Here is a 24,512-nt window from a genome sequence, read left to right as displayed (position 1 = left end):
CATAAACTGCTTACATGGTACGTCACACATAGTAAGTGTTCAATGTTACAAATTATTAGTGTACGCTCAAGCAAGAATTGAGTGGGCCTTAGGGATATAAAAACATATACCACTGGAATTCTTCAGTCGTGTCGGACTCTTTGTGACCCCATGAACTGCAGCACACCAGGCTTCCATGACCAATTCCCAGAGCTTGCTCAAACTCACGTCCATCAAGTCTGTGATGCCATCCAACCATCTCATCCTCTGTCATCCCCTTCTCCTGCCTTCAATCTTGCCCAGCATCAGAGGCTTTTCCAATGAGTCAGTTCTCCCCATCAAGTGACCCAAGTATTCCAGTTTCTGCTTCAGCATCAGCCCTTCCAATGACTATTCAGTGTTGATTTCCTTTAGGATTGACTGGTTTGATCTTCTTGCTGTCCAAGGGACTCTCAAGAGTCTCCTTTGATCTCCTTGCTGTCCAAAGGGCTCTCAAGAGTCTACTCTAATTTGTAACACTGAGCATTTATTATGTGTGAGGTACCATATAAGAAGCTCATATGTAGAACTGCATTTGATTTTCAGAACAACCTTATAGGATAGATATCTATACCGTTATTTCTAGTTTATACATCATATTCCTCTTTTATAGATGAACCCTGGATTTCTTAAACTCAATGGCAGGTTAAGTGCTAGAGAGGAACTCAGCAGTGAGATAAAAAGACTCAGAGATGTAACCCCCGCAATGGGTCTTGAGTAAGGAAAACAACTTTGCCATGTGATGCAGTAGTTATTCCAGCTGGTCTGAAAGAATAAAGGTGAGAGAAATGCGCCGTGTGGCTGCCTCGGAAACAGGGCAGGGGAGAAGAGAGTGCTAAAGAAAGATTAAACCAATAAAGCGACTAGATTGGGAAGGTTCATGGACCCCATCGCAAAAATTTAAGCTTTTTCCTCCTTTGCAGTACGTCAAGTGATTTTTTTTTTCAGCTGATAAGCAACAATATGAGCCATCATCTTTGTGCTCCAAGAAAAAATTTACAAAACCATAAGAGACCCACTATTCTATTTAGTGTTCAATGTTAGACCCAAATTAAACCCCAGTAAACAAGGCGAAACTAGGGGAAAGACCAGGAAAGCGCACCCTAGATGACAAACGATAAGAAACAGACCCAAGAACAGGCTCAAAATGGAGGACAGGGCGGCAGAGAAAAGACTCCGCAAAAAACGCAGGGGTGGAGCGTGACGTAATTTGGAAGCGAGTCAAAACTCACACTCTTCGGTACTATTGGCTTAACGCTAACCTTTTTCGTTTTCCATTGGCTCCCGGCTCCGTCAATGTGTCAAAATAACCAATCGCCTAGCCCTATGGGTAAAGCCCGCCCACCCGCCCGGGGGGCGGGGCCAGAAGAGCACACCGGGTTCAGAGCGCTTGCGCGAGCGCGCGCTCCGCCGGTTAAAAGCGGATCCCTGCCGGAGGCGGCGTCGCAGCGTATGAATATTGATTACGCGCCTCCGCGCCGAGCGCCCGCCCCTCTCGGCCGTCCGGCGCTCGCGGCTCGCGCTCGGGCTCGCGATGGGGAAGAAGTCCCGGGCGGTACCCGGCCGCAGGCCCATCCTGCAGCTCTCTCCGCCAGGGCCCCGGAGCAGCACGCCGGGCAGGGACCCGGAGCCGGAGCCCGACGCCGAGCCGGACTCGACGGCGGCGGCGGCGCCCAGCCAGCCGGTCCCGGCAGCGGTGTCGACGACGGCGACCGCGGTGACCGCCGCCGCGGCGGCCCCGGAGGACTCGCCCCCAGAAGGTAAGGCGTGCGCGAGGGCCCCGGCGCCGACTGCGGCCAGCCCGAAACTCGAGCTCGGGGCTGCGGCCTAGGTCTGCCAGACGGGGCCTGCGAGGAGCGCGGGCGGGCGGCGCCGCCCCCGAGGCCTGCTGCGCGGGGCTGTGGGCCTGGCGGGCGGAAGGGCCACGGGGCCGTGTGCGCTCGGCCGGCGCCGACCCAGAGGCGCCATCTCGGGTGCCGGGCTTGGCCCGCGCCGCCCGTGCTCCTTCCTCGCCGTCTGCTCTCGGTTTCGACTAACTGCACGGGGTAAATGGAGACGGTGCGTTTCCGCGTGCTAGCCTCGGTGACCGTGGAACCTGCCGTTTCCTACACGTCGTGTGCTTTTGCTTCCGTTTTTGTTGAAATTGAGAGAGACGCTTTAGAAGTAACCATACTCCTGTTAGGCCAGCTCAAGCGTAAGATCCTCCTAGTTGGCAGGTTTCCGCAACATTCCTGGAGAGGTGGAGCTCCTGGGTTCCCAATCACTTGTGTTGATGATCCCCACAATGGTACTTGGATTAAGATGAACCAGACAGAATTACTTTAGGAGCCATATGCCGGAAAAGCCCCGACCGTTTCGGGTGCTAAAATGCTCTAGTTATGCTTATAGTAAAAGCCGTATGGTTAACCTGGAGAGAATTTAACGTGTACGTGTATGTGTTTTAACTTTGGATTATTTCAGATGATTTTTATGTATGGTGTTCACATTCTTAATGTTAACGCCGCTAGGCAGAGTGAAGGTTCTAGCTGTTTCTCGCCTCTCAGTTATTTGGGTCAGTGATGGGTTATAGCCACTTTGTTTTGAAATTGATGAAATCTAGACTTGAGAGGTCGAGTCAGATTGTTTTGTCACCTCTGTAGTTAGTTTTCTATGTTCGGTCATCTGTGACTGTTTGCTTTTGTTCGCTGTTTTAGATCCAGATGAACAGGAGGTGGTGGTGGAGGTTCCCAGAGTTGTTCAGAATCCTCCCAAACCAGTCATGACCACCCGGCCCACTGCTGTTAAAGCAACAGGTATAGTTGTGTGGTTTTTTTTTTTTTAATTCATTTTCTACAGTATCTTTCTTTAGAATCAAATTGTTTCTGTATACGGTGTTTTGATGAATGTTTCAGCAAATTTATACTCCTGTTAAATGGAAATTTAACATCTTTGTGAGGGCTTGTAGTTGTATGTATACACTTGAAGCAGTGTAAAGTTTGCTGTTCTTGTCTCTCTGTACCCAAATTAATTTCTACTACTTTTTCTACTAATGCTATTTTATTTATTTATTTTTTATTGAAGGATAATTGCTTTACAAAATTTTGCTGTTTTCTGTCAAACCTCAACATGAATCAGCCATAGGTATACATATATCTCCTCCCTTTTGAACCTCCCTTCTATCTGCCTCCCCATCCCACCCCTCTAGGTTGACACAGAGCCCCTGTTTGAGTTTCCTGAACCATATAGCAAATTCCCATTGACTATCTATTGTATGGATGGTAATGTAAGTTTTCATGTTACTCTTTCCATACATCTCACCCTCTCCTCCCCTCTCCCCATGTCCAGAAGTCTTTTCTCTATGTGTTTCTCCATTGTTGCCCTGTAAATAAATTCTTCAGGACCATTTTTCTAGATTCCGCATATATGTGTTAGAATACTGTATTTCTCTTTCTCTTTCTGACTCACTTCACTCTGGATAATAGGTTCTGGGTTCATCCACCTCATTAGAACCCACTCAAATGCATTTCTTTTTATGGCTAAGTAACATTCCATTGTGTGTATATACAACAACTTCTTTATCCTACTAAAGCTATTTTGTAACTTGTTTCCTGGCTTCCCCAGTATCTTGGCATTCTTTAGGGAATGCTGCTGCTGCTGCTAAGTCGCTTCAGTCGTGTCCGACTCTGTGCGACCCCATAGACGGCAGCCGACCAGGCTCCGCTGTCCCTGGGATTCTCCAGGCAAGAACACTGGAGTGGGTTGCCATTACAATGTCTTTTTGTCTTTTTCTTTAACAAACTGCTCTGATAGTTACCTAGCAAATGTTTGCACAGCTGAAAATTGCTCTTACTGAATATTTTTTAAGCATGAAAGAATATTTGCAACAGTGGTTTTGTTGCCACTCTAGCATTCATGCTAAGACCTCATGACATCATTCATCTATCTGTAAAACAGATCTTTCAGTCCTAGTTTTGATGATTAAATTGAATAACATATATAAATTTCTAACCCACAAGTGCTGAAAATGTTCCTTTTCTCTACTCTTTGTGTATCTTGAGAGACTAAAATGTGTTTTCATTCTAAATATTCTGTAATTGGTAATAACTTTGGTCTTCTGAATTTGAGGGACCTTTTGTATTATACCTGAAGTAATAGATGCTTGTTCCTCCCCATACCCCATTTACCACTTTAAGAAAAGTGTGAATTAGAAAAGATAACCTGGAGAAGGGAATGGCAACCCACTCCAGTATTCTTGCCTGGAGAATCCTGTGGACGGAGGAGCCTGGTGGGCTACAGTCCATGGGGTCACAAAGAGTCAGACATTACTGAGTGACTAACACACACACAGGAAATGTAAAACGGGTTGTGAAAGAAATTTCAGAACAAGGAAATACCGTTATGTTTTCAAGAGTTTGGAAGAGATTTTATGTATGTAGTATGGTATGAAAAACTGAATTGAAGAGAAAAAGACTAGGTAGAGCCTTGAATAAACCTATTGCCTGTAAGACCCACTCTGAGCCTGGGTAATTAACCCTGCCAGGGAATTTTGTAATCCAAATTCCCCTCAGCTCACCTGGCTGGAACTTTTTACCAGAGTACATAGAATTAAAGCCAATGTTTATTATTGTCTCTAAACTAAGAAGGGTTTCTGTGTAAAAATATAAATTTCCCATCCTCCGCTTTCCCCCAGAAACCCATCAGTGCTGAATTCTAAGGTGCAGATTTTTTCTGTACAGAAATGTCTTAATGTAGTTCCTGCCCTTACCTGTTGTTCAGGAAGTGTGGGAAATTGACTGGTATCTACGCCGCCCCTCCCCCAACCACCAAATGTGAGATAACATTTAGAAACTGAAAAGGGGAGATACTGTCTAATAAATATCCACTTAAAAATATTTTTAATCAGTTTAAAATAATATTTTGGAGATTGGTAGTGTAACAACTTAGTTATATACTAAAAAATAATGAAGACATGATTTATGTGACTAAAGTGTTGAATGTGAACTTTTGTATATGAATGAAGCAATTTTATGCTCACACCTAGGTGAATCTTTGAATTTGTTTATGGAATTATAACAAAGAAAACTAGATTTTACCTCTTGATAAATCTTTTTAGTTTCCACAACACTGGAAAATTTAGTCCTGTTATTAACTGAAAAGTCAAGTTAGAGTTAGATAGTTCATGTGCCTATTGTGATAAAATATATAAAGAGTATATATGCTCACTTAATTTTAACATTAGAGTAATAAACATTGATCAACTAATAAACAGTTTCAGGTTTGTTTCATTTTTTTAAGAAGGGAATTGCATTGCAGCATTACAGAGGACATACTTAATATTTTCAGTTTTAGCTGTGATTTTTGTTTTCTTTGTTTTGGTTGTAACATCTTCTATTCTGTTTTAATTCATCACTTGTTTGAGGGGGAAAAAAATCATTGAAAAGAGCTTTGTTTTCCACTTTGAAAAATCTGCTTGTTTCATTTACTAAACTCTAATTGGTTTACTTGTTTGAGACCTAAATCAACAGATTCTAAAATGATATATATTGTGTGTTATTTTGAGAGAGGGAATATGTAGTTGAATAATTCACGTATTTTGAAAGGATGTCAAATTGCTATCTATGCAGGTTGATTTTGTTCTAAGCGCATAAAAATTTTGTATGTCTCTTGGTTAGCTGCAGATTTCTTGAGGTTCTGTAAGTAAACTAAATGGCTAAAGAATCGTATTTTCTGTTGGATGCTTCGTGGGACTTTGGCATTGTTAGAAGTGGTGTTTTGCCTTTTTGTCCCCAGGAGGTCTGTGCTTGCTTGGTGCATACGCTGACAGTGATGATGAAGAGAGTGACGCTCCAGAAAAACCAGCAGAGTCTAAGGAAGCGAACGGAAACCAGCCAGCCGACATTGATAGCACACTGGCCAGCTTCCTGGCGGTTAGAAGAGCTTTTGCGTTGGGTTTTGGTTGCTGAGGCCACTTTGAGATTTGACTCTCGGGTGGCGGCCCGCTTCTCAGTCTGTGCCTCCCGCTCCACTTCCCTCCTGGGCCCTCCCCTCTCTCTCACCTCTCCTTTGTGCCACTTGTAAGGACAGAAACGGAGAAGCGGAGAGTTTTGGCTTGAGAAGCAGAGACGCAAGCTTCTTAGTCAAAACCCTGTGCAGTGGAGGGTTGGTTGGTTGGTTTGATTTCATTATTGCTGTTTTTTGGGGTTTATGTCATTAATGCTTGTTCTTTTCACCCTGAAGGAAATTGATGCAATAACAGCTCCTCAGCCTGCGGCTCCCGGAGCAGCTTCTGCTCCACCCCCAACTCCACCCCGGCCAGAACCAAAGGAATTGGCGCCCGCCCTTTCTTCCACTACTCCTAATGGGACAGACTCAACCCAGACTGCAGGGTGGCAGTATGATACTCAGTGTTCACTGGCAGGAGGTGAGCTTGAGTCTTTGAGTTTAAAGAAACCTGAAGTGTGGTTCTTAAAGTTGTTCTAGGCATTGAGGTTCCCAAAGGTGAAAGCCTGTATACCTTAGTGCCAGACTTTAGAATTCTGGCTTTTTAAATACAGTACTTGGAAAATAACTAACTGCTCGGTTATATTTTTATCAGAAGATGATTGCTTGCCTTTTAACCAGTGGCAGATTATGCTCAGTAAATAATAAAACCATTATTTTTAAAAGTCTTTTGGGGTTTGCAATATATCTTTCAACTATCAAACTGCTTTTTTAAACCATGTTTGCAAAGACAACTTAGGAGGGAGGAGTTGCCCCCCCCCAGGAGACGTTGAACAGTGTCTGGAGAGGGTTTGATTGTCACAGCAGAGGGTGGCGGGGAGCGTTGCTGCATCCAGTGGGTAGCGGCCAGGATGCTGCTGAATACTGCTCAGAACTACCCCTAAAGCACAGGATTGTCCTGCCCGGTAAAAGGGCTAAGGTTGAGAAACCCTGGGTTAGATGGTTATGACTTGAGATACAAGGTCAGAATTGTGCAGAAATATGTGCTGCTTAAAATTTATTTCATTTTCTTCTAGTTGGAATTGAGATGGGAGATTGGCAGGAGGTCTGGGATGAGAATACAGGATGCTATTATTATTGGAACACACAAACAAATGAAGTGACTTGGGAATTACCCCAGTATCTTGCCACTCAGGTACAAGGATTACAACATTACCAGCCCAGGTAAGAACAGACTCAAAAAGAAGTGAACATAGAAGGAAATCAGAGTCTTATCTTTTGCTGATATTTGCCTTCTGTTGCTTTTGCTAAGTATATTTTTTTTTTTAGTTCTGTAACAGGTGCTGAAACTAGTTTTGTGGTAAATACCGACATGTATACTAAGGAGAAAAATACTTCTGTTTCTAGTAGTAAAAGTGGACCAGTCATAGCCAAGCGAGAAGTTAAAAAGGTCAGTGTTGTGACTTACCTCTTCTGCCTATTTTCAGATCTAAAGAGCTTGAATGCTACTTTGTGACAGGTGTATTACCCTTCTGTTAATATTTTGCAACGTAGATATGAAACAGAATACATTTTGTTTCTTGAAGTTTTACTTAATTTGTTTCTGTTTATTGTGTGGCATTTATAGCAGTTCCCCAGTTCAGTGGTTCTTCTGGAGCTTTAGGGTGCCATAGCGGTCCCTTGGGTCATTGTGAAGGAAATGGGAGCAGCTAAGCAAGCAGGGAGGGCTTCAGGGATTTGGGAGTTCCACTTGAGTTTTTTTTGTTTGTTTGTTTTTTTACTTTAATACAAAGATTAGCTACCTTACAAATGACTGATAATGAAACAAGCATTTTTATAGCCTTATCAATAAGAAAAGTAAGTTGTACTCAGAGTGTGTGTGTGTGTGTTGAATTTTAATTTATCTTGAATTTTTAAATGATGGGAGGTGTATCAAAAAAATGCTTTTATAAAATAATCTGTACAACTCTAAGAGGGAGGTAGAGTAGATATCCCAGTGGAGGAAGTAGACAATTGAAATATAGTCACACATTTCATTTTCGAAATATTTCACTTACCTCTCAATCACCTTCACAGCATATTTGTGAAGTTATCTCATACAGAAGAAGAAGGTGAAGATTTATCCACTTATGTGTTGAACTGACAAAATTAGGATTTTATTTTAATGTGCTCTGTTTCTTACTAGTCCTTTGACATACAGAGGATAAAAGATATGTTTGAGTTCCACCCAGAACAATAATACTGCCTTTCTAAAGTAACATTGTTTCTTTGCTTACATTACACGCGTGTAAGGAAAATGGTGCAAATAAGTACTGATCTTCTGGGAGGCAGTGGTTTTGAAGACTATCCAGGGACTGAATATTATGGTCGTTTTTAACATGAACAATTAAACTGTATATTCAGGTGAAATTTCTTTGAAAGTTAAGGGAGATTATTTTATTCTTTATAGGAAGTAAATGAAGGAATTCAGGCTCTCTCAAATAATGAGGAGGAGAAGAAAGGGGTGGCAGCATCACTGCTTGCTCCTCTACTGCCTGAGGGAGTAAAAGAGGAAGAAGAGAGGTGGAGAAGAAAAGTAATTTGTAAAGAAGCAGAGACGGTTTCCGAAGAGAAAGAGACAAGTACAGCAGAAGCAGCAACAGCGGTGAAGCCACCGGGAGTTCTGTTGGACAGTATGGAAGACCCTACTCAGGAGGATCTTTGCAGTGTTGTTCAGTCGGGAGAAAGTGAAGAGGAGGAAGAGCAAGATACCCTTGAGCTGGAGCTGGTTTTGGAAAGGAAAAAAGTAAGTTTTTGTTAAATATATTTTCTTCCTTCAGAACTGTCATACTCTGGGATCATTGTGCTCCATTGGTGGGGGAGGGAGGCTGTTTCTCTTATCCTTTCATGTAGGTATGTTTAAGCCTATGCAATAAAAACCTGAACTCTGGAGTTGATCTACTGATTCTCTGAGTGTGAAGCAGAGTCTCGACAGCTGTTGTAACAGTAATACAACTTCGAAGCTTAACCCTTTTGAAAAATTTGAAGCTTCGGAGAGTGGCTGGGCTTCCCAGGTGGCCCAGTGGTAAAGAACCTGCCTGCTAGTTCAGGAGACTCAGGTTTGATCCCTGGGTTCGGAGGATTGCCTGAAGTAGGACATGGCAACCCACTCCAGTATTCTTGCCTGGAAAATGCCATGGACAGAGGAGCAAAAGAATGTGGAGCTTAATGCTCAGTCCTGATGGAGAGGTGTATTAAGAAATACTTCTTGTCCTCAAAGTACTTAAGTTCCAAAAACACATGGCTGTCATTCTTGCTACTCACAAATACATGTTGGTAAACAGTTAATGACACTCTATTTTCATGTTCGTTGTAGGCAGAATTGCGAGCCTTGGAGGAAGGAGATGGTAGTGTGTCAGGGTCTAGTCCATGTTCTGATAGCAGCCAGCCAGCATCTCAAGATGGAATGCGTAGACTTATGTCTAAAAGAGGAAAATGGAAGATGTTTGTTCACGCAACCAGTCCAGAGTCTACCAGCCGGAGTTCTAGCAAAACTGGACGAGAGACTCCAGAAAATGGAGAAACTGGTAATTGGTGCTTTAATTAAACTTGAGAGTGGGGAGATTTAGAGGAGCAATCCTTACCCCTTTTGTGTTCCCTCTGGAGCAAATAGAAGGGTATTGCACTTCTACCCTTTTAGGGAAATATGGGGAAGGAAACTTCTACCTTTTCCTGCTCCACCTCTAATGGAGCAGTCAGAATTCAAGAGGCTGAAATCCATTGGGTTGTGTAGTCGCTGCTGATTGGAGATGACTTCTTCCTCAAAAACAAAAAAGTAAGATTGGGTCCCTCTTTCCCTGTTTTAATCACTTGCTACAGTTATCTTATAACCTGCGTGAAGACCATGGGTTCTCCTTATCTCTTTGTTTCCAGCTGGTAAGCAAAGCAGGCAGGGACCACCTCTGGCAATCCCAGCCTCATCTTCTCTCTGTGTGTACAAGTCGCCCAGTCTTTTTTTTTTTTTTTAATTTTGACTGCTTCAGGTTTTTGTTGCGTCATGAGGGATCTTTCATTGTGGCACATGGGCTGTCTAGTTGCAGCCTGAGGACTTGGTCACTCTGGGGCGTGTGAGATCCCAGTTCCCCCACCAGAGGTCGAACCTGCACCTGCCCCTGCATTGCAAGGCAGATTCTCAACCGCTGGACCACTGGGGATGTCCCCAAGTTGGGCAGTCTTTGGTTGGATGTGTAGATAGTTTGGTACTATCATGAGGATCCAAGTTACCTTCAGGGTAATACAGAAGAGCACCTGCTGCATTCTTCCAATCTGTTACCAGAACTGACTAGTTTTAATCACCAAAATCTTAGTTAAGTGTACCTAGCAGAAGAGACCTTATAAGTTATGATTTTAAAATAATAAGTAAACAAAAATATAGGTAATAAGTAAATGCAAAACATCCTTGTTTGAATTTTTCTTTTCAGTGAACAGTACAGAAGAATATAAAGTAGAATTCTAAAGGACCCCTCTCCCTCCTTTGTCTTTTCACTATTCTCATTCCCTACTCCGAGGTCCATTTTCTGTATCTTTCGTCTACATGTATTCTCGACTTTCTGTTTTATTTTTATGTGTGTTTGTGAAGTGGGCATATAGGTGAGATTAACCATATAAATTGTTAGACAACATGAAAATTGTTTTCACTACTGTTAACAGATGTCTTCATTTAAGTCCTCCCTCATTGATCGCCATTTGTGTCCTTGTTCCACTGTTAAAAGTAATACTGCATTTATATTATCCCAAAAAAGTATAAGCCATTCAAATGTCCACTAAAGAATAGTGGATAAATTGTGATATATTTTTGAAATTGAATACAGAATAACAGTGAAAAGTGAAAGGTCCATTGTTACATACATCAACATGAATTATCACCAGAAACAATACTGTTGAATTTAAAAAGCCACAGAAGAATGCATATGTTAAAATTCCATGTATGTAAGTTGGAAAATAAGCAAAACTACTGTGCTTCAGAATCTATCCCTGATGGAAGTATAGGTGCTTATTAACATCATCAGGGTGTGTCTGGTGTGAGCATGTTGAGAGAGAGGCACAGGGAGCTTCAAGGTGTTACTAATGGTCTCTGCTAAGCTGGGTTGTAGTTACTGGAGGGCTCATGTGCTTTATATAGTGTACTCGTTACGATGCTTCACAATTAAAATCAAGCTTAGCGAACATCTTGGGAAATCTGTCTTTATGCAGGTTTTAGTATCATAGACTGCTAGTGGTATATTGCTCGGTTAAGGGGTATGTGCATTTTAATTTGATAAATCCTGCCTAACTGCCCTCCAGAATAATCATATCTTAGAGCTCTAGCAGTTCTTTGAAATTGTTAAATTCTTAAACCTGTCATTAAATGTAAGATGTCTGATATATAAATAAACTAGAAATTAGTCAGTGGGAGAGTAGATTTAGACAATTTGAAAATGCAGAAGGAATGTTAATGATCAAATGAAAAGAACAAGGCCATTGTATGATAAGATTTAGTACTTAATACTAAATTTCAGACTTTCTATGAAAGCTGTTAAGAGTGGTGTTAAAGTCACATTTCTTCTTTAGATCAAAGATTAACTGAAGTTAAAGAGTACTCAGATTTGTTCTTTTTATCTGTGATCCTCATGAGAGTGATTTATACTGGATATATGGATTAGTTTGATAAGCAGGTGTTAATCAAATATAACAAAGAGTTCATATATTTTATGAACTTTTAGTGCATTTAAATATGTAGTAAACCTGTTCTCTTAGGGAGATTCCCCCACCAGCAGATAGCACCAACCAGGGGAATAAGTAGGTCCAGTGAAGGTTGTCTGCAGGTGTTAACCACGAAGGGAGTTATTTGGGAGTTTAATACGCTGCTCTGATTATGAAAGCGTTTTTATGAAAACCCCCTTGATAAAGAATCCTCACATAATCCAGGTTTGATATCTAGCTTTCATAAGTAATTGAAGCCATGAGTTTTTGGAAGAGATCAGAAAAGGAGCTTCCCTGGTGGTCCAGTGGTTAGGGGACCACAGGTTTGATCCTTGTTCAGGAAACTAACATCCCACAGGCCACTGGTGTGACCAAAAAAATGAAAAGATCAGAAAAGATTAATAGATGGAGAAAGGAAAAGCAGAAACTTTTGGGTAATGTGATAAAACAAGTAAATCCTATATGTAGATGCACTTGAAGAAATGTGATTATAAAGCAGTGGTCCCCAACTTTGTTGGCACCAGGGACCGTTTTGTGGAAGATAATTTTTCCTTGGACCCAGTTGGGGGCAGGGAGGGCAAGGGATGGTTTCCGGATGATTCACGCAAGTTATATTTATTGTGTACTTTATTTCTATTACTGTTAACATCAGCTCCACCTCAGATCATCAGGCATTAGACCCTCAAGATAGGAGATGCCTGTTATAACAGAATAATTTTTTTTGGCTTTGTAAAGACAGTAGGTTGATAAGTCATTAGAGCTTCCTTAACATCTGAGGAAAACATAGGCAAAGGAGAGCTCTGATAACCTTCAGATATCCCTGCTGTAGGGGTAAGAAAGGATATTTGGGGCTCTGTTAGTACTGGTCTGTTTGATTTTTTTTTTTTTTTTTTACATTTTTTTGAAATATAGTTGACTTACAGTTTTGTGTCAACCTCTCCTATCCAGGAAAGTGACTCAGTTATATACATATAGACATTCTTTTTTTTTTTTCTTAATATTTTCCATTATGGTTTATCACAGGATATGGACTATAATCCCCTGCACTGTAGAGTAAGTCCTTTTTGTTTATGGTCCTTTTAACTTAATTTCACATATTTTCTCTTGCAGCAGTTGGTGCTGAAAATTCAGAAAAAATGGATGAAAACTCAGACAAAGAGATGGAAGCAGAAGAATCTCCAGAAAAATTAAAAGTACAGACAGTACCTAAAGTAGAAGAAGAACAGGACTTGAAAGTATGTAAATTACTTAATGCAACTTGACAAATCATATTTTTAAATTGGCCAACCATTTTAAATAGGCTACCTACTTTCTTTTCTAGAAAGTAATAAACTTTTTCTTCTGGGAAGTAATAAAAAAGTAATCTTTGCTGTCTTTAAATATAAATCATTTGGTTGAGTGAAAAGGTTATATTTAAGGCTGAAATGAGACTTACTTGATGTAGGGAAATCTAAAAATAAATTCTAAATGCTTAACTGCTTATAAGTAAGTCTCCATTGGAAAGCAGTAGCTTATCAAATATAGGCCTCTCTAGTTTGGAAGCATTAAAAGAAGCTAAAGTCACAAATTTAAATAACAGTTTTAATCTGCATGAACTATTGGGTTGGCCAAAAAGTTCATTCAGATTTTTCTATAACAGCTTATGGAAAAACCAGAACGAACTTTGTGTCCAACACAATACTTACCCTTACACAAACGGCACGTTTGGTTCCATTTTCATTTCTGTTCCTAATGTCATGAGAAGAATTGGACCAAGTAAGTATGTGGCTCTTTAAGTGTGGTCTTTTGGAAAAACCACTTTGCCTGTTTTGACTTTAAAAAGTCTCTCCAGTCACCAACTAGTGTACAACTGTGCAGGTGGAATTGGGAGAATTCATTTTGTTTCGTGTATGGCTAGTATAAGCAGTTAATTAGTAATGGACAGTGATGGGGGACATCACTCGAGTGATGATGGGACAATATTGAGGAGGTATGTCATTTAGGATCTCTTTTCAAATTCCATATTGTTTTAGAGTAGATATTGCATCCAGCTTCTCTAGACCTTGTGTCATTATTTGTTCTTTCTTTCTTCACATAATTTTTATGTGAATTATAGGCAGATCCATTTTTCTAGTATCTGTAATGAAAAATGAAAGATATGTTTTACTTAAAACATTCTGACTCTTAATTTTTGCTTTTTTTTCTTTCCTGCATTACAGTTTCAGATTGGAGAACTGGCAAATACCCTGACAAGTAAATTTGAGTTTTTAGGCATTAATAGACAGTCCATCTCCAACTTTCATGTGCTGCTTTTACAAACTGAGGTAATTAAGCCAGTCTTAATATAAACAGTGTTTGAATGAAATGCTTTTTGTGTGAGGAATCTTACTTATGTTTCAATCCTAAATATAAATTATTAATCTTGATATATATTTGAACAACCAACACAGGAAAACAAAACTGTGTCTTGGCCAAAGCAAAACATAATCGTGGAAATAAATAACTGAGAGTTTGTGTGTAAGGATGATACTTAACTCCCTTCAATAGGCGTATATTCCAATATTTTTTTTGTAAGAAACTAAGCTTCTGTTCATAATGATGAGACCCCTGTTATAGTGAATGTACTTTTTGAGTATTACAGCATTACAGACTTTTTTTATTTGGCCTCTCCCTGAGGCCTGTGGGGTCTTGGTTCCCCGTCCAGGGGTCAAACCCAGACCCTCGGCAGTGAGAAGGAGTCGTTGTAACTGCTGAATTGCCAGGGAATTCCCATAGACTTATTTAAAAAGAGAAGTTCTGAATCCTGTGTGTAACCTGTGTACTTTACAGTAAGTAGCAGGGTAGGATTAGGTAAGGAATTCCTGTAGGAAGTTGGCCGATTTCCCTAAGAACTAAACCTTTAATTTTGATTAATCATGCGTGTGTGCTCAGTTGTCTGCTCTCTGTGACCCCACGGACTGTAACCTGCCACAAGTCTTTTCTGTCCATGGAATTCTCCAGAAAAGAACACTGCAGTGGGCTGCCAGTTCCGTCACCAGGAGATCTTTCCAACCCAGGGATGAAACCCATGTTTTTTAAATCTCCTGCATTCCTCTGCAGAACTTTTTTTTAAACCACCAGCATCACCTGGGAAGCACAATTTATTTATTACATGACTTAATTGAATCAAGTATCTACCGAAAATGTAAAGTTACTAGGGAACCATCTTAATATAGTTCACAGGGAAAAACAAAATACTGCTACTCGTTTTCACAGATTTTGGAGCTTTGGCAGTATTGGGTTCCAGTCTCATTTTTCAGAACTCTACAGAGCAAACAAGACTTTTTAAGAAATTAGGATGGGATTTCTCTTTCTCTTTGGTCTGTTCTCCTGCCAGAGTATATAGTCATGGACCAGAAGACTTTAAGTCCCTTTTCCTCTTCCTGTTGACATAAGAAGAAGTCTCTAACGTAAGCTGCTCTTTGATTTTAGACTCGGATTGCGGACTGGCGGGAAGGGGCTCTTAATGGAAACTACCTTAAACGAAAACTTCAGGATGCTGCAGAACAGCTAAAACAATATGAAATAAACGCCACTCCTAAAGGCTGGTCCTGCCACTGGGACAGGTACGCACTCTTCTCCCCTTTTCACCTTTCACCTTTGACATCTCAGACTTGATTTGTGATCGCCACCACCTGACGACCTAACAGCCTGTCTGGAGCCTGAGGGCAGCGGCCTGAGCAGTGCCGGGCGGGCAGAGCACCGCCCGGGAGAGCTCACAGAGCTTGGGCCAGCCACACGGCGGCGGAGCCAGAAGCAGTGTTTACAGTGTTCCACGTAACGGATTTTTTCCCAAGATTGGACCAAGCTGGTTTTTACTCCAGAGCGTTGTTGCACGGAGTAGGGCGGGCTTGGGGGTTAAGCGCATGCGAGAGCTCTGTGCGCTTTACAGGACCTCTGGAAGCAACTACTCCTGATTAACCTCGGTGAAGTTAAGGAAAGCTTCGTGGCTGAAGATGTGAATGAAGAACAAGATTACTATCTTCTGCCAGCAGGTCAGATGAAAACATTTCTTTTTATATTTGGCTTTTCTTGATTTTTTTTTTTTTTTTCGTTATTTGAAATCTTTGCTCTTTTATTTTTCAGCTCCCAGATCCTCTCCCTCTCTTTAGCTTTCACTGTGTTTGATATCAAGAGTATGAAATGTGAATTCCACGGTTCAAGAGGGGAAGAGTCACCTTTCGCAAACTTCGTGGTTCTCTTCTTTGGAAGGGAACTTAGTGTTCTAGGAGATTGAGTCCCTTCACTAATGAAACTTGAAAACCCTGTTAAGCACTGGCAAAAAAAAAAGCACATATGAGAGGTGTTTTTCTAAGTCATCTGTTGGAATAAGAGGGTTCAGGGCTGTATTCACAGAGCTGCTGGCAGTGCAAATAGCTTTGAATTATCCTTGGTTCTCCATCCTCAGTTGTCAAAGCTCTTTGTTGCCTTTGTGAATAGCAGTCCATTAAGAAGCGGTTCGTCCCTGTGAGAGCAGACTGCTGTCCTGGGACAGGACCAAATGGAAGTGTCTTTGTAGGAAAATGGGTCTTAAAACATGTGTTTTCTTTCTTGTAATTTAGGGATCATAGACGATATTTCTATGTAAACGAACAGTCGGGCGAGTCTCAGTGGGAGTTCCCAGATGGTGAGGAGGAAGAGGAAGAAAGCCAAGCCCAAGAAAGTAGAGACGAGACTCTTCCTAAGCAGAGCTTGAAAGACAAAACTGGCACTGATTCAAATTCTACAGAATCTTCTGAGAATTCCACAGGTGGGACAATTTACCTGGTATTAATTGGACAGATGATTTTGGAGTGGGGGGAAAAGACTTGTATTAACATATAAAAGAAGAAAATATAGTCATGAATTTCTAACTAAAAAAATTAATGCAGGATTTATACTGAGAAACTAAAGTTAGTGTTAGTCGGAAATAACCATGTTATTGATACCAGACTCTGCTAAAAAATAAAATTATGAGCCAGTGTATCGTGACTTTAAAATTCTATCCTGTAACTATTCTGTCATGCCACAGACAGCTGTGAATTGGTAAGGAATTGGATATTTAGTTGTCACTGTTTGTGTGGAGTAATAAGAGATATGTTCTGCCTTTTCATAAAATATTTAGTCTGTTGATTTTGCAACGTCATGTTTCTACTCCACTAGTCTCCTAGGAAGTATGTTTGTTACAAACCAAAATAATGTGAATAAACACTGTGAAACTAGGACCATGCTTGTTTCAGAGAAGCAAAATAATTGATCATTGCAAATCATCTATTCTGGTATAAAATAATCAAGATGGCTCAGTCCAGTTAAAATACTCTTAAGGGACTTTGGTTATACAGATTTTAAAAAGAAAATCTTTTCATAGTTTCTCGGTCACTCTGAGCATCTGAGGAGCCATCACTTGATTTATACATTATGAGAGAAGACACCTTTTTTTTTCTCTAACTCCATCTTTGGAAAGACAAAAATCAGTAGACAATGAGGCATAGTCAAGACTGTGGTGAGCAAACAGCCTTTTGATCCGAAAAGCTTACATTTGTTTAAATGGTGTCATATTAAGGTAAGAGTGTGTGGAATGGTTTCGAAAGCCATAAACTTTAGGGAACTATATTTGATATTTTGTAATAACCTATTATGGAAAAGAATGTTAAAAATTTGTATATAATTGAATGTCTTAAACCTTGAGGATAAAAAGAAATTTTTTGTAAGATGGGGAGTAAAGAGCTGTATTCTCATGTCCTCTGCCTATCAAACATGATGTTTTTATAGTCTGCTGGCTCCCCAGTCCCAGTGGAAAAGTTCTGACTGTATGCCAGATGAAACTGGGCATGTACCAGTGGTTTTGTTAACTTCTTAAATAACCTAAGAATCCCTGTCAAGTCACTCAGAGTAAAAAGACATGTATGACAGCAGTGATAATTTCAGAACATAGGAAAAAAAGCGGTATTCTACTTCATATTTCAGGGAAAAAAATACCTTGTTACAAGGTACCTTTTCATGAAGAGATTTTCTTTAGAGTGCTTCTGCCTTCTTTGGGCAGCAGTGCTGGATATCTCTAGAAACCTGATTTGCTCTTTACTGTTCAGTAGTTAGTGAACTGAAGCGATCTGGTGGTGTTTCTGGTTTGATGATTCTTTCCTTGACCACTGTTTAATGTCCGTTTTGTATATATTCCAAAGCTGAATATTCTAGAATTGCCAGTGTTGTTTGAACACCTTAAATACCTTTTTCTCCCGTTGTTGATGACACACACAGTTGGCTACTGTCTGGTCAAGGAAAATACCACTGGCAAAACAGCTTATATTATTCTGTTGAATATATTCTCAGTCCCTTGATTAGGAACTGCTAAAACCATATGAAAAACGTGATCTAAATCAAATCCAAGTCTTGTACTGAGGTCTTTGGAATTGGAAAGAAATGACAATCACTATTTTAAGCCAATAAACAAATTTTATAATGTATGCTTCCTGTCAACCCAACAATGGTTAAAATCATCTTTTAAAGTAGAAAAACTCCACTGAGGAGTAAGGCAGTTTCACAGTTCTCATTTTTAATTCTTGTTCATTGTTCCATGTTTGAATTTGACATATCTCTAAGATAAGCCAGTTTCAGGGTATCCAACATATTTGAGTGTCGGGCTTTTGTCAGGTTAAAGCAGGTTTCTGCTGCTTAACCAAAAAGTCTCCATGGACCTATTATTTGTGTAAAGCTTCTGATTTAAACTGATAAACTGCCCTCCTGCCTCAAAATACTAAGCAGTAATACTTTTGAGGGGAATACAGGAAAATAATAAAGAAAGCCTGCCTTTATAAGAAAGAAAATTTGCCTTTCTATTTATATAGAAATGAAGATGCATAGAAAAACATGTTCTTGGGGAATTAAAAATTTGTGTCCCCACAGGATTCTGTCTTTTAGCTTAATACTTTAAAAATTTAGTGAAGTGAAGTGTTAGTTGCTCAGGCTTGTCCGACTGTTTGCGACCCCGAGGATTGTATCCTGCCAGGCTTCTCTGTCCATGAACTTCTCCAGGCAAGAATACTGGAGTGGGTTGCCATTCCCTTCTCCAGGGTACTTTCTGACCCAGTGAACAAACTTGGGTCTCCTGCATTGCAGGCGGATTCTTTACCATCTGAGCCATCAGGGAAGCCTAAAAGCTATGTATATGCCGTTTTAATCTGTCCTAGGACTTCAGACTTACTATGGCAAAGTACACCAGCTGGGTTAAATTTGGAAATGATGAGAAGCATTATGTAATATGACACCCATGGATATTAAAGCTAGCATTTCTGGGAAGTTTTCATATTTAAGCTAAAGGAGATAATTATCAATTTTTTTTTTATAATTATCAATGTTAAGACACAGTTGTTATGTTTTGAGTAAACTTAGTTTAGGATGCAAACATTAACTGTAAAAGTGCTACTTGTGTGATCTAAATTTATCAAGTCTAGTGTGTTTCATATTTACACAGAGTTCAGTTACTGCTGATTAAAACTTTGTTGAAGGTCGTAAACCATGTTGTTAATCTTAAACGTGCTGTGTTTCTTTGATTTCCTCTGCACAGCACTTTCACCATCATAAAAGTATCAGTGCTGCATTATGCTTCTAGATGAGAAACCTACTCATATATAAATCTGATACATTTATTTACCTACCACTTATCGTGGTTGGTTTAGTATAATGAGGTGTAATAAACTATAATCCCCAGTGTTTATTGCCTTAGTTCTTATGTAATCTTGATGTACTCTAATGTAGTAGACTGCTTGCCCATAAACTTGTCTAAAAGTTAGTGTAACAATTCGTGTTGGATACGGCACGAGGAAAAGGTTAATGAGACCTTTGGAGTCTTCTAGCTGGAAAACTGCAGCCTTGCTTTATGGTGAATTTTTTCAGTCCCTTTTCCTTGGTAGCACGAAGTTTCTTAATAATTAGAATAGTCATGCGAATCATGTTCTTAAAGTCTTCTACGTCGTGTATCTGTTCCATAAAAACTGAAGCTGCTCTAAAAGCCTAGTGGCTCACAGTTGCTTTAGTTTTACATTGTTGAGTGCCGGTGTGGTGTATTTTGTGCAAAGTAAGGTAAAAGGCCTTATCTTTGTTCTTGAGCCTTTTATGATAGAGTCCTTATTTAATCTACTGCTTTGCCAATGACATTTGACAGGTGACGGCTTCTGGACCTCTGCTCCGTGAGAGCAGTAGGGGAGTTCCCCGGTGCCCCAGTGTTTAGGGTACCGGGCTCTTAACAGCTGTGGCCTGGGTTCAGTTCCTGGTGGAGAAACTGAGTTCCCGCACGTAAGCCATACAGCATTAGCAAAAAGGAATACTAGACTAGGGGTCAGACCTGGCCACAGAGATGTATTCTTGGGCAAGTCGTTTCCCTCCTGGGTTTCATTACCTTTAAGAAGAGAGGGTTAAACTAGATGATTTCTCATGTCTCTTCTGCTCCTGAATTCTATGATTTTTAGGGAGAAAATCCCCTTCAGCATTCCTGGGATATATATCTAATAGTCCCAAATAATGTGAAACTTCCCTATTGACGATAAAGAGGGATGGGGAAGGCTACAAGTAAGTATATCTTCCTATTTTCTCTAATCTTTAAAGCTTTTCCCAGCAGAGAAGGGACAGTAATTAACTGTGACTTTTGCAGCTTTTGAGGAAAGCAAACCTTGCAGCTCCTCAGCTCTAATTTCTTCAGCAGCAATTTCAAATTCTCCATATCTTAAGACAACTCTTTTCTGGGTTATATTTATTATTAATCATCATTTACCTTGAAGATTCATTCTAATTTCCCATTTATCATCACTGAAATAAAATATTACCCTCCCGGGTTTGTTGCTGTGATTTAGCAAATGAGTAGTTCACACAAAGATGCGAAGGAATGATAGGGTTGACAATACCACTTTGCAAATGGATTTTTTTAAACTTAGTAACCCAGATTAATTGAAATGGGTAGAATTTGTGTGAGTGTTTTGAATGGGTGCTTCTCTAGGTAATCCTAATCACTTACCTAGCTCACTAAAAAATAAAATATGTGGAATTAATATTGCAAATATTGCAAATATTAATATTTGTGGAATTAATATATGTGGAATTAATTCCACATATATATGTAATTAATATATGTGGAATATATTATATATGTGGAATTAATATTGCAAATATTCACTCACTTTTTCACTTTTGAGATAAAGAAGACCCCATAATATTGCCTTCTGTAGTTGTGTATCTTTGAAATAAAAAAACATTCCGGTTCAGATGATTTGAGTTTCTCTTTGCGTTAATGTGCTGTGCTTCGTTACTCAGCCATAAATCTGGACCCAGAAAACAAGGCTAGTGCCACACAGATGGGGCAAGCGCTAACTAATAGCTGCCTGGGGACGTGTGTCAGCAGTCAGTTCATGGGAGTTCTGGTCTTGCTGTCTCCCTGATTCCTGTTTGTTTTCATAGGTTCTCTGTGTAAAGAGTCCTTTTCTGGTCAAGTATCTTCTTCATCACTCATGCCACTCACTCCCTTCTGGACTGTCCTTCAGTCAAACGTGCCTGTGCTGCAGCCTCCGCTACCTCTGGAGATGCCACCCCCTCCGCCTCCACCCCCCGAGTCCCCCCCTCCCCCTCCTCCTCCCCCGCCTCCGCCCGTGGAAGACGGGGAGATTCAGGAGGTGGAGATGGAAGACGAGGGGAGTGAGGAGCCGCCTGCTCCAGGAACGGAGGAGGACACTCCACTGAAACCCGCGGCACAGACCACAGTTGTCACTAGCCAGGTGCGAACCGTCGCTTGGCATTCAGAAGCGTTTGGGGCCCTGGGGCGTGAATGATACAGTTTCTTTAGAAGAGGATGCTTCAGCCACTGACTGGAATCTCTTCATTTCAGAGTTCAGCCGATGCTACCGTCTCTAGTTCTCCTTCTACTAAGGCGATAAAGAGAAAAGCTGCAGAGATGAGTACTGCAGTAGTGCAGCGATCAGCCACCATTGGTAGCTCTCCAGTCCTCTACAGCCAGTCAGCTGTAGCTCCAGGTCAGCACTGTGGTTGCAGTGTATTTTCCCCCGTGTGTTTTCTTTGTTTCCAGAACTAGTCTCCTAAATTAAAGACTTCTCATGCAGAGACTGTTTGTATGCCATTTCTTTCAGTTACTGAAAACCACTGTTAACAGTTTGACATGGATCCTTCCAGATTCTTTTCTGTGCATTTACATAACAGTGATTTTGATGTTAAGTACCTTAATGCTAAAACATTGAGAAATTCATATTTAGCCACCAGAAAGTGTGACTGGTTTTTGTTCTGGTTTTTCTAAAGGGGGAAGGTACATTAGAATCGCTTTGTAGATAATCTAACTCCCACTTTGCTTTTCCTTCTTTTTCTTGTTTTTGGGTTTATCACAATGTGTTTTTTTATAGTTGTTTCGTTTTATATTTTCTGTGTTAGGTCAGCAGGCGGCAGGGGTTGGACACCAAGCAATGGCAGTTAGCCATCCAGCAACAGGAGTGGGCCATCAGGCCAGAGGAATGAGCCTGCAGTCGAGTTACCTAGGCCTGGCTTCGGCTTCTGCACTTCTGGGCTATGCTGAGTGTTCTGTGCCGATGGCAGTGACTGCTCCCACGTTGCAGCCGGTCCAGGCCCGAGCTGCTGTGCCCACCACTGCCATCATCGAACCTCCTCCTCCTCCTCCTCCTCCTCCCCCCCCACCACCACCACCAGCTCCCAAAGGGCCACCGCCTGAGAAGACGAAAAAAGGAAAGAAAGATAAGGTAGAGCACACAGCATCTTACGTTTGTATGTAGATATTTTGTTCCGTGGAGGTGGTATTTAAAGTTTAAACTCAGCAGCGTTTAGTATATTCACATTGGGTGCAACCACCCCCCCTCGCTGGTTACATAACATTTTCATTACTCCAAGGGAGAGCGCCTGTACCCATTGCACAGCCACACCTCAATACCCCTTCCCCTGGCCTCAGGGGCCTACCGGCCAGCTCTCCATCTCCGCCAGGCCACCCATGCTGCATTGGTGCCTGTGTGAGCTTCAGCGTCTGGCTTCCTTCACTTGGCACAGTGTTTTCCAAGTTCATCCATGTTGTAGCTTTCATCAATCCTTTTGTTCTTTTTATGGCTGAATAACGTTCTAATGTGGGTATGTACCACAGTCTGCTTATCCATCCATCAGTTGATGGATATTTGGGTTGTTTTATGCCTCTTTGCTGTTTTAAGCAGTATCTGTGTAATAATGTATGTAAGTACGTGCATGTTGAGTACTTGTTTCCATTTCTTTTGGGTGTGTGTGTGTCTGTGTGTGTATTTAGTAGACGTGAAATTGCTGGATCATACGGTAATTCTGTTGATAACTTTTGGAGGAACCATTTTCCTGCAGTGAATGAGCCATTTTCCATTCACCAACACTAGTTACTTGCCATTTTCTGAAAGTTGCCATACCGGTCTTGGCAGGTATGAAGTGGTACCTCACTGTGGCGTTGATTTCTGTTTCTCTAGTGAGTGAGTGTGTTCAGCATCTTCTATTTGCATCCTTCCTCAGTGCGCCCAGCATGAAGGTACAAGATCTTTGCAGGCCTTTTCTAGGCATATATGTTCCCTGGACACGGACTTGTATGTGGTTGTTTTTCTTTTCCCCCTCCTTTTCTCTTAGGATTTCACACTTCTTTTGTGAGCTTTTTATGTTATATTCTTCTGCACAGAAGCATTTGCCCCCGACTGTCCAGATGACTTCTGTCCTCCTGTGGTTTTCACAGGCCACGACTGCCGCTACTGCCTTTCATGGCTTCTAACCCAAGATCCAAAATATACCACCATTCCTGGCTGACCTTGAAGTCAGACAGCACTGAACCAGTCCCTAAGGCAACCACAGTCTAGACCATTTCAGACATCCCACTGACTTAGGTCCATCTGGAGGGAGGGAACTGAGAATTGGGCCATTTCGTTCCAGCCACACTGGGGAGAGTGTGGAACAAGGGCAGGCAAACATGCCACAGAATGTCCTGCTGTTCTTAGTGTAGGTTTTTCTCGATTGGCTGTTGTCTTAGTTGCTGCAGATCTTTGACTGCTTTCTAGAGTTCCCACAAAACCATCTTAGTCCATTTCTTATTTGTTCATATAATATTTCCATGGGATAAGCAAGAGCTTGGAGCTTCGTAGTCTGCCAGCTTTCTGACATCACCCTCATGGACCCTTTGAATTCCCTAAATCACCTAAAGAAACTTCCTCATCAGCTTTTCCCTTCCCTGTGCTACTGCTCCATTGTCTCATTTGTCATTTTTTGCTCCAGGGGTCAGTGGGGCAAATTCTTTGCTTTACATGGTTCAAGAGACCTTCTTGAAGAAGTTTGAGTTATACAAAAAATAGAGTATTTCTGGATTGACCCACTTGTCCAAGCTGGTACGTTCCAGAAATTATCTGGAAATGAAGTGTTATGAAAAATCAACAGTGACAGGCTAGTGTCTTGAGTAGGTTGTTGTCCAGCCAGCCGTACCACGTGCAGCTCTCCCAAGCCAGCGTGCTGTTGCCCACCCACATGTCTCGTCTTTGTCTGCCAGTGCCCCTACTGCTCATTCTCGACGTAATCAAGGCCGGAATGTCCGTGCTCAGGAATCTTTTCTCTTAGGAAGCCTTCCTTGCCGCTCTTCCTTCCGTCTTCCAAGAGAGATAATCATCTCCACCTCCATGCGTTCAAGTAATTTTTTAGACAGTCATGGTCTTACGGTCGTATAAGTAATAGTTTTTTTAAAAATATATTTACTTTTTTACTTGGCTGCGTCGGGGCTCAGTTGCAGCACATGAGATCTCCATTACGGCGTGTGAGATCCGTAGTTGTGGCACGCGGGCCCAGTTGCTCCACAGCATGTGGGGTCA

The 24,512-nt window shown here is 41.2% G+C and overlaps 1 protein-coding gene across 3 annotated transcripts in view; it reads left to right on the top strand.

Annotated features, from left to right (window-relative positions):
- The first annotated feature begins 1,450 nt into the window (after nt 1-1,450).
- The window catches only part of FNBP4 (formin binding protein 4), a 28,884-nt gene continuing 5,822 nt past the window's right edge, over nt 1,451-24,512 (top strand). The window contains exons 1-15 of one of the 3 annotated variants that reach the window (XM_055424122.2): nt 1,453-1,778; nt 2,712-2,810; nt 5,788-5,924; nt 6,235-6,418; nt 7,014-7,161; nt 7,267-7,387; nt 8,387-8,722; nt 9,293-9,503; nt 12,769-12,893; nt 13,857-13,961; nt 15,109-15,242; nt 16,239-16,426; nt 21,103-21,416; nt 21,527-21,671; nt 22,081-22,403. In XM_055424122.2, the coding sequence (XP_055280097.2) occupies nt 1,553-1,778; nt 2,712-2,810; nt 5,788-5,924; nt 6,235-6,418; nt 7,014-7,161; nt 7,267-7,387; nt 8,387-8,722; nt 9,293-9,503; nt 12,769-12,893; nt 13,857-13,961; nt 15,109-15,242; nt 16,239-16,426; nt 21,103-21,416; nt 21,527-21,671; nt 22,081-22,403 (2,796 nt within the window). In that variant the 5' untranslated portion in view covers nt 1,453-1,552. Of the gene's footprint in view, nt 1,779-2,711; nt 2,811-5,787; nt 5,925-6,234; nt 6,419-7,013; nt 7,162-7,266; nt 7,388-8,386; nt 8,723-9,292; nt 9,504-12,768; nt 12,894-13,856; nt 13,962-15,108; nt 15,243-15,568; nt 15,672-15,762; nt 16,427-21,102; nt 21,417-21,526; nt 21,672-22,080; nt 22,404-24,512 lie in introns of those variants that run through there. The other 2 variants (XR_016039017.1, XR_016039018.1) reach the window with 2 other exon arrangements.

Source organism: Moschus berezovskii, chromosome 14 (genome assembly GCF_049115385.1).
Source record: "Moschus berezovskii isolate FMDL1 chromosome 14, NW_MosBer_1.0, whole genome shotgun sequence".
Lineage (NCBI taxonomy): Eukaryota > Metazoa > Chordata > Mammalia > Artiodactyla > Moschidae > Moschus > Moschus berezovskii.
The sequence above is the reverse complement of the archived record's forward strand: the minus strand, read 5'-3'. Positions and strand labels throughout refer to the sequence as shown.